Source organism: Osmia bicornis, chromosome 12, assembly GCF_907164935.1.
Source record: "Osmia bicornis bicornis chromosome 12, iOsmBic2.1, whole genome shotgun sequence".
NCBI classification, from domain to species: domain Eukaryota; kingdom Metazoa; phylum Arthropoda; class Insecta; order Hymenoptera; family Megachilidae; genus Osmia; species Osmia bicornis.
The window spans coordinates 819,326-831,999 of record NC_060227.1 but is presented as its reverse complement, the minus strand read 5'-3'; the positions used below and the strand labels follow the sequence as shown (position 1 = coordinate 831,999).

The window sequence follows — 12,674 nt, the reverse complement described above, 5'->3', positions numbered from 1 at the left end:
CGAACGACCATTATTTCTCTCGAGTCCCTCTCAATGGGTCGATTTAAGAGAATAAATCCCTCTTCAAGAATGGATCCTCTTTCGACTCTGAAAGAGGCATCATCGTCTTTGATCCCGAAGTAAGTTCAGACTGTTCAACTACGTCGAACAATTAATTCTTGATTTAAACATTGAAACCTTTCATCGTCTTCTTTATCTCTTTTATACAATTATTAATATCGCGAAGAACGGTGGAAAAATATTCCTGCGATTTATCATCAGAGTCGAATATAACACAGGAACACTTTTATTTTCGAATTTCTAAGCGTTGAAAAGTTAAATTTGTTAGAAAAATAACAGGCAAGGAAACTTCTCTGGACGGCAAGACCTGAACTCTCCGCGTTGAAGAAAAGAAATAATAAATCTGGCGAAAATATGGCTGAGGCACCCCCGAAGAGCTGTTTCATTGCATCAAGGAGAAGGTGGCGAGAAACTACACGTAAAATAAAATGCGAAACAGAGAGAGAGAAAGAGAGAGGGTGGTAACTAGAAAACTTTTGAAATCGCACGGTTCGAGGAATTTTTACCTAAGGGTCGGAGGAGATTTTATACGTTTTCTGACCGTCGAAAGATAACTCTTAACGCGTAATAGTCGTTCCGAGGGGAAAAATGTCTAACCAGAGAGGAAATAAAACTGTGCCAAGTGGATTCTTCGTGGTGTATCCTTTCTTTTTTAGATCCGACTCCTGACCACAGGAGTTTTCTGTTTCGAAACTCTCCTGCCTAGTTGGGAAAGAGCGAGAAAATTTGTCGACTTCCAACGACCAGTTTGGTTACTTGTTCGAATTGCAACTCCAACTGTGCAACAACTTCCCTGAATACGAAATTTCAAATAAAATTCAAACTCTCGTTGAAACTTTACTTTTTCTCTGTACACTCTTTCGACCGCGGTTAAACCGTGTATATTGTAACGCTACCTTTTATTACTCTTTACATCTTCTACCTTCTATTGTTGGTGTTTATCATTTATTTAATTTCCATTGTTAACCCTTTGCATGGAACGACTATGTTCGCCCTAAGTAGCGGAAGGGTTAACAGGCCGCTTTACATCGATCCGATTAAAGTTAGCAAAATTTGACCGGTCATCAAAGGTAACTCGTTTAAAAAGGGCTTCGGTACGGGATTTGTAAGGGGGTGGAGGTTAAGGGCCTTTACACGACCTTTGGTTATTTCTTATCTTTACACAGCTCACGTCCACGTGAAAGTATCCTCGTGGGTGTTCGATAAATTGGCCGGCTGGGACATCGCATTGTCTCGCGTAGATTGAGCGGTTAATCACAGAACCACGATTGGGGAAGAGCAATTGACAATGGTAGCCATTGCGTAAACCCGCACCTTCGTTGTATATTTCGAAGCTAAACTATGCGGGGAACCATTGGTGCCCTTCGGCCAATTTTGGAAATTTTAATGCACGATGAAAGAAATAAAGAAAAAATTGTTACATAACACTAAATTATATGCCTTTCATGTACGAGTGTTAAGTACCATTTAAACGCATTCAGTAAAATCAACAATTTTTCTTTACAAAGAACAATACATGACGCTACTTAATACCTTATTATTCTATTACAATAATAAAGTATATTTGAATAAGAAAACGGTATGTATATTGAAATTCACCCTTCTTCCCTACTGTTTGTTTTATTAAACCGCAGACAATTAAATTCTTTACAAGGGAGCGTAGCCAAGGAATAAACACAGTTGGAAAAGTTACAAAGAACAGGCGAGAGGCAGTCCCGTGTTCAATCAGCTCGAAGCAAATAAATAGAGTTGGCCGGAGCAGCCCCAGAAGTTGTTGCACCTTTTTAACTTCCACACCGGTCACTTGATTAAAAGTTGTTGCTCGCGATTCGAACTCCCTCGACTGACAAGCAAGGTCATTGAACCAACCCCTGCCCCCCTTCCAATTTTCATGGAACTTTACAAACGGATATTTAAGTTTAAGATGTGAAATCACCGTTTGAAAAGTTTCACCTTTGAAAAATTGCGAGGTTATGTCGTATCGCTAGCCGATTTTTAACCCTCGAATAACGGAGGATATTAATCTAAAGTTAAATGTATAATTTTTGAACAAAATCGTTCGATGTATGTATTGAAAGAATAATTTCTAAAAGAGTAATGTAAAATTTACGAAATAAAAGTAATTCGAAGTACATAATTAAATTAGAATTGTGGCTCTCTCCATGGTCCGCCGTCTGAAAGTCAACATACAAAATGGCCGACTATTAGACTTGATCCCTCCGCTATCAATAGTACAAGTACTAATACTAATGCTAATATCTCTTATTTTCATGCTGATCTATAAACGTACATACCAAGTTTCCTTAAAATTCGATTGGTTCTATAACTTTCCTTCCTGGAGTTGTGCCTGAAACGGCAACTCGACCCATTCTAACCACTAATAGTCCGAACCGAATCCAACAGAGAATACGTCGTGTTCTCTGGACGAAAGTTGAACCGTGTCACGTATACGTACGATCGCGCATCGACCTCACGTACGAACCTGCTACGCGGATTTCCTGTCGAAGAAGGTTCAGAGACTGACATTTTATTGACCTTCCTAAGAGCAGCGGTTGAATCCCCCAGCAAGGATAATTCAAGACTAAACTTTATCGGTAACGAATCAAGAGAACGAACGTTTCGCACCTAATAGCGATTATCCAACAACGAACGGTTCTAATAGACTTGAGAAATCGGAAAATCCTACCTTCTTGATCTCCTCGTCGTTTTCCACATCTCGTTCATTCCTCCTTGGCGTCCTCGTTTACTCCTCATTCGATCACTTACTGCGAGGTTAAGGACGTGCGTATGTGTCAGGTAACCGAACTTCGGGTCGGTTCGGAAAAAGTCGGGCGCGATCGGGCGAGCGCCCGAAAGTATGCAGCGTACTTGCTAATACGTATACATGTATTCGAAATCCCAAAACTTTCAGGATTGTTTATAAAATAGATGAAGGATATCTATTTATCTTGTCCTGGTCAAGAATGGTACGCATTTATTTATGCGAAAAGAAGAAATAAATTCATCGATACTCCTACGGGCACAAGACTTTCTAAACTACAATACTTTATCTAAATCGACGAGACAATATCAGTAGTTCGATGTCTGCTCGGTACTTTCTACCAGATAAATCTATCTTCTCACCACACGATCTTGCTTTGACTGTTTTTTTATCGAATAATGAAATACCGAAAGGATTTCTTTCAGATCTATGCGTGATAATGAATTTATCACGAACGTTAACAGAAATTTTGAAAAGTTCAGAAACTTCTCCCGTCTTAGTTAAGAGTTACGCGAGGGATAATGAGATCCTCGAGGAAACAAAGATCGCTAAATGCAAAAGAGGAGACGACGAAGAGACGGAAAAAGGCGAACGGGGGAGAAAAAAGAAAAACCACGAGGTGGAGCAATGCGAGGCAAAGCGATAGGAAAGTCGGGACACGGTGACGAGACAAGTTCCATCGAACGGTGGTTCTAAAAGGCGATGCCAACCAGAGGCCATTTAAGGGAATCCTGAGCAAAAGGTGGCGGTGACCTCGTTGATCCTCCAACTGGTTTCGAACGTATCCACGGAGGATCTTTTGTCGTTTTTTCGCTTTGCAAATCGTTCGACACAGAAGGGTAAACGAAGGATGAAACGAGAGCACCATTTGTCTTCGTCGAAGAGGAACGAGAAACATTTTAAAGTTAGGAAGAAATTGAAATATTTACAAGATTGACTTTTTCCCAAAAGAATAAAAAATTCTCAACCCTCGAATGGCGGACCATGGAGAGACTCCCAGACACAATTCTTATCTTTCATAGCCCGAATATTTTTTCTTTCAAATAGAATTGTCCAAATATTTTCTACTTTTTTAGCAAAAGGGTCAATCGTTATGTATGTACTTTTATCGATTGGGTCAGAGAGACCCGAAGAGAAACAAACGCGAAGCTGAAGCAAGTAGAATAGCAGGGTTAAGGTGTGCAAAAATAAAGAAGAAGAGGAGAGGAAGAAAAGCAAACAGGACGGGACGGGACAAGAGGAAAAGGGTAAAAAGAGTAAATGAGCGGTGTGCGCATGCTCGCAGGCGGGTATGCGGTCGCCGTTTATTTCGGGATGAGCGCGAACTCTCTTTCCTCCCCAAACGAACCGCAACACCATCTCGTTATTGTTGTTATTGTCGTTCACTCGACGCCATACCGACTCGTCCGTTCGAGCCAATGCTGTCGGTTAACGACGCTCAAATTGCGTCCCTTCGCCTCATTTCTCTCTCGCCTTTTTTACCCGAGAGAGAAAGAAAGAAAGGGATCGCTATGCGAGAAGAAACTGTCTCGTAAGCGATAACTATGTATTCTACGACCCTTCGAGCCGTGTCTCGGCTCGAGTAACCCTCTTTCTCCTCTACTCCTTTTTACAGCCTCTTATCTATACTACAGCTTTGGTAATTCGATTGCATTCTTTCAAGGAAAGGCTGATTTTATGATGGTTGAATACATACGTGTGGGGTCAAAAAAGAAAGATATTGGCAGAATTAATTAGAAGTGTTAATGAACTTGATAATTGTCTCCGTTAGTTTAACAAGAACTTATTTTTTTTAGTATGGCGGATGGCGGACCATAGAGCGTCGATTTCACTTTCGAATAAATAAAAAACCACCTCGAAATGCTCAACATTTTCCTTTTTTTTCCCTCGATAACTCAAGCTCATAAATATAATCGCGCAAACGACTATCCCATCTTTTATAAAAGGAATTCGGTAAGGTACGAAGAAAAGAAAAAGTTTCGCACCGTTTCGCGACAGGAGTAATGAAGTGCAGGCAAATCGGGTTTAATTCGTCGAGTAAATTCCACGGTGGAGAGAAGCGGCGGTTGAAAGGAAAGGGAGAATCGACGAGCGAGAATACCCGCAAATCGCGGAAGCACCTGTGCGGCAAAGAAAACGTGTCCACCGAGTCGCAGAACAAGATCGTGGACGCGCGTAAGCGTGATTCGTATGTGCGTGGAGGGACACGCGTGTGCGCAGACGGTAGGAAGAGAGTGCGTGGTGCACTCTCGAGACACCGTGTTTCACGGCAGACCGCGTGGCAGCTCCTGGATTTATTTATACGTCTCGCGTACCTAGCTACATACGAACGAGCCTCTGCGAACCGCTCGCTTCGCGCTCGGATAAACACCCTCTCAGCTCTCAGCCAACTATTGCCTGTATTTATGGACGTCCGAACAACCTTTCGATTCGGACAACTAACGCGAATTACAATTTATGTCATTCCGAACGATACACCAACTTTCCGATAATATCCTTGCACACTTTATTAGTTGATGCCTGACGATGCCCTTTCAAACTTTCAGCTTAAGAAAACCGTAAAGTTCTGTTTTTTTTTTAAATATCAGAAATATTAAAAATCTTCCTGTTACTATTTCTGAATTATTTTATAATCAAACCTAATTATCTCCGAAATTTCATTTTGTAATTTACCTCGAAATGAACGATATGCTAATTGCTGTGAGAATGATCGGTGACTCGTATCACCGAAAAATAATTGAAACTGTTAATTATCCGAGCATAACTATTATAATTGCGATACCAATCACCTCCACACCATTTAACCCTCGAAAAGGGGTGAAGGACAGAGGTCCACCCTCGTCCCTATGTACTATCTGGTTACACCAATTACTGGTTATATCTCTCCTTATTATAACAAATCAAATCCTGAATATCCGAAAACTAATTGGAATCGGTACCGTTCGTGGTATTACAAATGCAGCTTCACCGATTTAAATTCGGTCCAGTCTGCCGGTTGCCGCGGGAATAAATCGCGCACACGTATTTGTAGCTGTTGCAAGAGCGGCCAAGAGAAAAGGAAATACATATATCGGTCGCGAGAGAGGCCTTTTCTTGTTTGTGTGCACGTACCGCTGTGCAACCGAACGGTGCATACCTACGCATGCATGTGCATCGCTCTCGGGATCTACAAGAGAAGCTGCCTTTGCTGGGAACACGTGAATTTCTCTGCCCGCCGGACCCTTTCACTGTGTACAACTCTTTCGTAAGAACCGCGTTCAGCACCGATTTCCTCCTGTCATAAAACCCACGATACTTTCCAGCCCAGGTTCCAATTTCAAAAACCACGAAATTCATCATCAGTGTTTCAAAAATTGCTTCAAATGCTATCAGAATTTATAAAAACTTTTCCGCCCCCCCGATGCAAAGTTCAGCCGGAATATTTTCTAAACGAACTTGTATCCACTATCACCGGTGATAGAGAGGATGAAAGGAAGAAGGAGGAAGGAAGGGTCAGAGAGAGAAAGAAAGAACCATTCATCGGAGAGGTCACGAGGAGTCTCATTCATGCAAAGCGCGTTGGCCCCGCATCACGAGGAAGAATAATCGTGGTACATGCGAGGTTTAGTAGAAGACCCGGAGAAGAGAATAACACTCGTGCGGTTCCGAAACGTGTCAGGAAACAAGAGTCATCGAGGAATGAAAACGATTCGTCATGCGGATCTCGTTTCAATATCGTCGAAAGGAACGTTTTATTCCCGCATATTTAATCCTCTTCCCTGGGAGACGCGTGTATGTACAGGCTGTATCGCAATACGCGAGAATTGTAATTTCCGCTGATGGATTCGTATAAACTCGTCGTGGCTGACTTTATTTCGAAAAATAAACATCTCGTGAAATCGAGTAACTAATCAAGATTAAATCACGGAACGTCCATTTCATTTTCTATCTTTCAAAATTACGAAGCACCTTTTGGAAAAAGAATTTAATAAAGCGTTGAAATTCCGAAACAAGGCGAGAGAGAAGGGTAAAATTTCACAGGGGGATGAAACGCGAGTCGAGCGATGCTCGTAATTAAACACTCGGTCGGGATTAAATGTAGCAAAAGGAAAATTAGAAGAAATTTCTCGCAGAAATTGAAATGTAGATTTAAAAGGAAAGCCTGTAGATAAAAAATAAAAGAAAACGGATACGTCGGAGTAAAGCAATTTCGCAGAGAATGCACGGAGGGTGGGGAGGGGTTACTTTTTAGAAGGATTGAACGTGCCACCGGGTGCGAGCAAGTTTTTGAAAAATCTCCGACAGAGAAGGGTGTTTTTTACTGAAACAACAAGTACCCCGGGCAACCACCCTCGAATCGCGACAAGAAGTGTCCAATTTAAAATGTAAATTGCGCCGGATATTTGGCATATCGTGGTACGCGTTGCGAAATGGCCGCGAAATTAAAATGTAATTTAATTCGAGCTCCCTCTTCCTTTCCTCTCCTCCACCCTCTCCGTCGTCTTCTCCTTCGTCGTCGTTTTACTCGGTTTGCCCTCTCGTATCGTTGTAAAGCCGTTTTATCCACCATACGTCCTCCTTCTTTATCGATTCTCTCCAGCTTCTCTTTGCAAGTGCATTTCAGAACGGGAATTATCCTTTCCGTCGCAGCAACAAATCTTGTTCGATTCAAGACGATCGAAGGCTATGGGGTACTTGGTACCTCGAGGGAAACTCAGATTTTATATCGCGTGTAAAATTTAGAAAATGAAAATAACGCAAAGTACAAAATTAAATGAAAATTATGGCTCTCTTCGTGGTCTGCCGTTCAAGAGTGAAAATTTTAATCTGTATAAAAATATATTTGAAAATTAAATTGAATAATCCTTGGAAGAAATAAGAAGCAACGGAAGCTGTATTCTACAGACACCATAAGCACTCGTGGGCATCGCCATAGCAACGATTTAATTGGAAAAGGATCGCCGTAATAAAATCGTCGAGTGTTTCTTTCTTCTGACCAAAAGCAAGCGTAATTGTTCAGAGAAGGGTGCGACGAATTTCGAATTAAACCTCTTCATCGGTTCCTTCTGTGACTCGAATTTTTTCCTCGCCAGAGTCCGATGCATTTCAACCTGATCCCCTTTCATAATCTCCTTCCTTTCTTTTAATTCAATTTTCAGCCAACCAAAAGCCACTTATTCCACCTATACTTGTCACAGTTATATAAGATACAAATAAGATGAGGTTTACTTGTCAGATTTAGCTTGATACTTTTTCAAAGGATTATTTTATTATTCTAACAATAAGATAATTAATTTAATGAAATTTCTCCCAGCATAGAAAATTTTTATACAAATTAAAATAATTCTAATTTAATTCTGTACTTCATTTTTATCTTCCTCATTTTATACACTATATAAAAGAACCAATTATCATAAAAGGAAGATGTTAACATAAAGATGCTTCGACGTTTACCTGACCGTAAGAAAGGCGAAGAAATTCCACGGTGAGAAGAAGAATCGAGTAAAACGAGAAGGTTGAAAGAGCGAAAAGAAAAGCAGAAAAGAAGAGAAATAGGAATGGAGGAAAAGTATGGAGCAAGAATCACGGGTACGAACGCGTATAACTACGTGTCGTATAAACGGACCCTTGAGAACATAATTCATTGCCGTAAACAGCCGGTACAGCATGCCGTGTCAAATTAAAGGCAAGCCGCAACAACAAGAACCGCCCCTTTTACATTTACCAAGAATGTTCACGGAGAGACAGACACCTAAATGACTCGATTCCAACTTTTCCATTTCTTTTCATACCTAATTTCCATTCTCACGCGACGCCCTTTATCCCCTGAAACGTTTACATTATTCAATCAAATTCTGTATTATTTAATTATTGTAATACAAGAAAATGTCGTTACTTCTAAAACAATTCCACAAATAATCTTTGAAAACCCCTCTAAGAAATCCTTGGTAGTTAAAGGTCTTAAAAGAAGATTTTCCGGTAAGAAAAGGGCCTGGAAATCCCGCAATTTTCACGTTTGTGGATCGTAAATTAAACCTACCCTCTTTGTGCCACTCAAAATGCGAAACCGTAGCATATGTTACTTAAGCTCTTAAACGATGTCGGCTTATGTTGCAAGTAGAAAAAAAAGGGACATTGAAAAGGACTGGAAACACCTTATATTGCGGGGACATTCGCCAGAAAGGGCACATACGGCGCATACAATTGCAACAGTGAAATTTACGGAGCCTGCTGAAGTGGCAACTGACATTGCTCTTTTATTATTTCATTTTATTTTTATTTTCTCCATGGATTCGTGTACGTTCTATTTTGCCGAAGCTTTGCTTACCACCGCCGTGACATTTATGAATTCTACTCCCCGTGTACCTCGTATCTCGCGTAATACCGTTCATATTTTATACCTAGACGTCGTTCGTGTTGGTATTTTTGTTGATTATGTAATAATTCGCATAAATTATTGTTCAGCCCTCGATAGAATCGCTGGAATTTAAGATAAAAAGGGGTTGGAAAAATTTTCAGATTCCATTTTCCTCGCAACAAAGGTGGGTATATATATTTTTTTAATCACGATATCTTCACTGCGGGCAAAGATCACGGAGGTCGCGCAAAAAGGGCGACCTTTATCGATTCGAAACGATTTTAGAGGGTGGTTTACCCCCGACGTTTTTGATTTCAGCATGCATCCTCGATACGAGTCTCGAGGCAACGCTTCGCCGCTTCGAATTAAGGGGTGAACCGAAAGGAGTACTTCCACCCCTGGGGCTCCGATCTACCGGGCAAAACAGAGAAAAGGGAATAAGAGATGGAATCGCAGAAAAGTAAAAACGAACCACGGAGAATCGAGACTTGGGAAAGGAGAATGGAAGATGCAGAAACGAAGGATAAACGAACTAACAGCCACCGAAACGAAACGAGAAACGAGCTAGCCTTTTCATTTTATTTTATTTTTCACCGCTTCCAGCGTGATTTTACCACCACCCAAGGATGTAATCGCTTTTCTAAAGAAATACTAGGATAATTCTTCGATTAAGAAGAATTCCACTAACTGTGTAATATTCCGATATCATCGTCTTTGAATAATTATTTCTCGATATCTCTATTTACTATTGCGTTAAATCTGTTTGCACAAACATTGCCATAATGTATACGAAATGTTTTGCCATAATATGTTTGAATAAAATATTTGCGTTATTTCATATTGAATCGTCGAATTCTATTCGTTTCATACGTGTAATTATTTATGACACTAAACTCGCATGCTGACCAAACTGTTTTGAATAAAACACATGCAGAGGATGAAAGCGTATAAATGAAAACGCTCGGTTTGTTGAAATACACCAGCCGGGTATAACCCACCCTCCTGTTTGAAATATGGCCCTCTTCTATTCGTTCGATTGTATGTAACACAAGCCGGTTTATGGTTTCAAGACAATGTGTAACTTTTTGGAATATCCCGTGTTGTACAGAAATATTTACGAGTTAGAAATATTCTCCGATATTGTAGAATATCAAAAACATTTTTTAATTAAAAATTATAACCGGCTGCAACCCCAAAACATGGAATCATCAAAGTAAGTATCAAGGGTTGCACGTTGCGTTCTAAAAAACATACGGTGTAATCGTAGAACGTTGAAATTCGATTCCGCGCACCACCCAAATTCGTTCTCGCAACGTTTCAGGCTCGTAAGCGGGAATCTGAGAAAAGAAGCTTTTAAAAAAGACTAACCTTTGCATTCGTTGGCATCTCTGGCAGTGGCTCGTGCCCAGGGTCGATCGAAGTGGAACGGCCGACACCTCTCGCAGTCTCTGCCGGCGGTGTTGTGCCTGCATTCGCACGCGACCTCGCCGTCCTTGCCTGGGATGCATCTCGCTGCATGCCCGTTGCATTTACACCTGCCTCCGACCGCGAAGTCCGAAACGGCGTAGTGGTGAGCAAAGGTGCTTGTCCCGGCGCTGGACAAGGTGCTGCTGGTGGATGTGGAGACGGTTACGGCGGCGAAACTCATCTCACCACCGTCCACGGCGTCGTTTGACTGCATTTCTTGAGGCGCGATCACTTGATGTACCGAGGGTAAAGCGGTGGCCAATGGATCCATCGAGCCTCTCAGAAGATTCTTTTGATTCTTAATGCGTTCCTCTCGCTCTCTTTCGCGTTTAGCCAATTCTTCCAGCCCGAGGGGATGATCCCGATCGTCGTCGTCCGTATCCAAGGACGAGACTTGCTCCTGGGAGGGCTGCTGCGGCATATGCAGCCGATTGAAAACGACTCTAACGTCGGTGGCGGTAACCCAATCCTGCAGAACCGGTGAATTGTCAAAGTCCGAAGCCGACGGACGACCCTCCAGGGTGCTGAACGCGATCCTGCCGACGGGGCCGAGGCCATCGCCGCCCGTGTAACGATGGCTGTCGGTGCATCTCGCCTCTTGTTCGTTCGCCTTCGTAATGGTCGCTCGGTTCGGACGACCGTAGACACGGCGACACTGGGACGAATAGAATTGAAACGGCTGCCATGTCTTCCCGTAGTCCATTGACTTGTAAATCGCGATCGAGTCCGGCTTAGCAGCCTTCGGACAGAACTGCAGGCTCACATAGGTCAGTTCGTACTTCTTTCCTAGCGACAAGGTCAAAGTCACGTTGTCCGGCGGCGCTGAGAAACTTTGGGACGTGCCGAGTGGCTCGCTGCGCCAACAGGTTACGTTGTTCGAGTTGTTCAGATCCGTCAAGTAACTTGCGGGAAATCGACGTCTCGGCGTGCTATCGTCGCAGGTATGGCACTGACCTATTCCCGTGCCACCTCCTGGCTGTTCAGTTACATCACAATATCTGGTAGGACCGCCGGTACCGCAGGTCGACGAGGCCTCGACCGCGGCACCGAACGCCGCGTTCACAAAATCCGGTATACACCGGCGCGGTCTGTCCTCGTCGTAACAAGGATCCGACGGATGCTGCGGACTGGAGAACATCTTCGCGTAGATCTCGCTACCTGCCAATGTATTACCGTGCTGGGACAACAGAATCACCCCGCAGAGGATTCCGAACATTCGTGCCGGTCGACTCTTCATTTTGTCTTTAGTTCCCTTTATCCTGTAACTTGTTCTCCCTTTCCCCTTTCCTTGGATCACCTACGCACAAACTGTCCTTCTTTCGTGTAGGCAAAGAGGGGTAGATGATCCTCCTCTTCCTCTTTGGCGAGTTTCGATAAAACGCGATAATCGACCCTACGATTTTCTCCTTACCTGCTCGGCATGCTCGCAAAATCTTAACCTCTCAGAACATCGACACCCGCCACTCTCCCCTCGATTTTTCCTCCGATTAACATCATCGGCGGTCGCGAGTTACGGAAAAGCCGCGAATGGATTTTCAAACTTTTGCCGACCAACCGGCTTCACGTGTGTGCGATCCCCCAGCAGAAGCAGCGTGACAATTTCATTCCTGAACGAGTCGAACAATTCGTAGAGAGGTGCACGCGCGTGCGTGCGTACACACGAAAGCGGTTTGAACGCGAGGCGAAACACGAGAAAGACGCGAGCGACGCACGCCGGTTCGAAAAACTAACGACATCAACAATCCACCCCCTACGGCGGCTCACCGCTAACTGAATCACTATTCCCGCACGGTGTGCATCCGAACTGCTCCGAGTCCCCCTCCGCTTCGCTATTTCCCCCACTCCAACCCATTTCTCGCTTGCCGGAGTTTCCCTCTCTCTCCGACACATTCGCGTCGACCCAACTACTCTCGTCCAACACCAATTCCCCTTCGGCCAATCAGACGACGCCACTGCTCGCGATGACCCCACTATTCGCGTTCCGCCACACTGGATCGAGGATCCAGCAGCCACGCCGCGCTACCGGAAACCAACCGACCGCTGGACCAA

The 12,674-nt window shown here is 43.2% G+C and overlaps 1 protein-coding gene across 4 annotated transcripts in view; it reads right to left on the bottom strand.

Moving 5' to 3' along the window:
• Positions 1 to 12,116, bottom strand: part of LOC114880326 (netrin-1-like) — a 72,493-nt gene extending 60,377 nt beyond the window's left edge. For 3 of the 4 annotated variants that reach the window (XM_029196218.2, XM_029196217.2, XM_029196219.2), the window contains exon 1: positions 10,527 to 11,872. In XM_029196218.2, coding sequence (XP_029052051.1) covers positions 10,527 to 11,862 — 1,336 coding nt within the window. In that variant the 5' untranslated portion in view covers positions 11,863 to 11,872. Of the gene's footprint in view, positions 1 to 10,526; positions 11,934 to 12,036 lie in introns of those variants that run through there. The other variant, XM_029196216.2, reaches the window with a different exon arrangement.
• Positions 12,117 to 12,674: the final 558 nt, after the last annotated feature.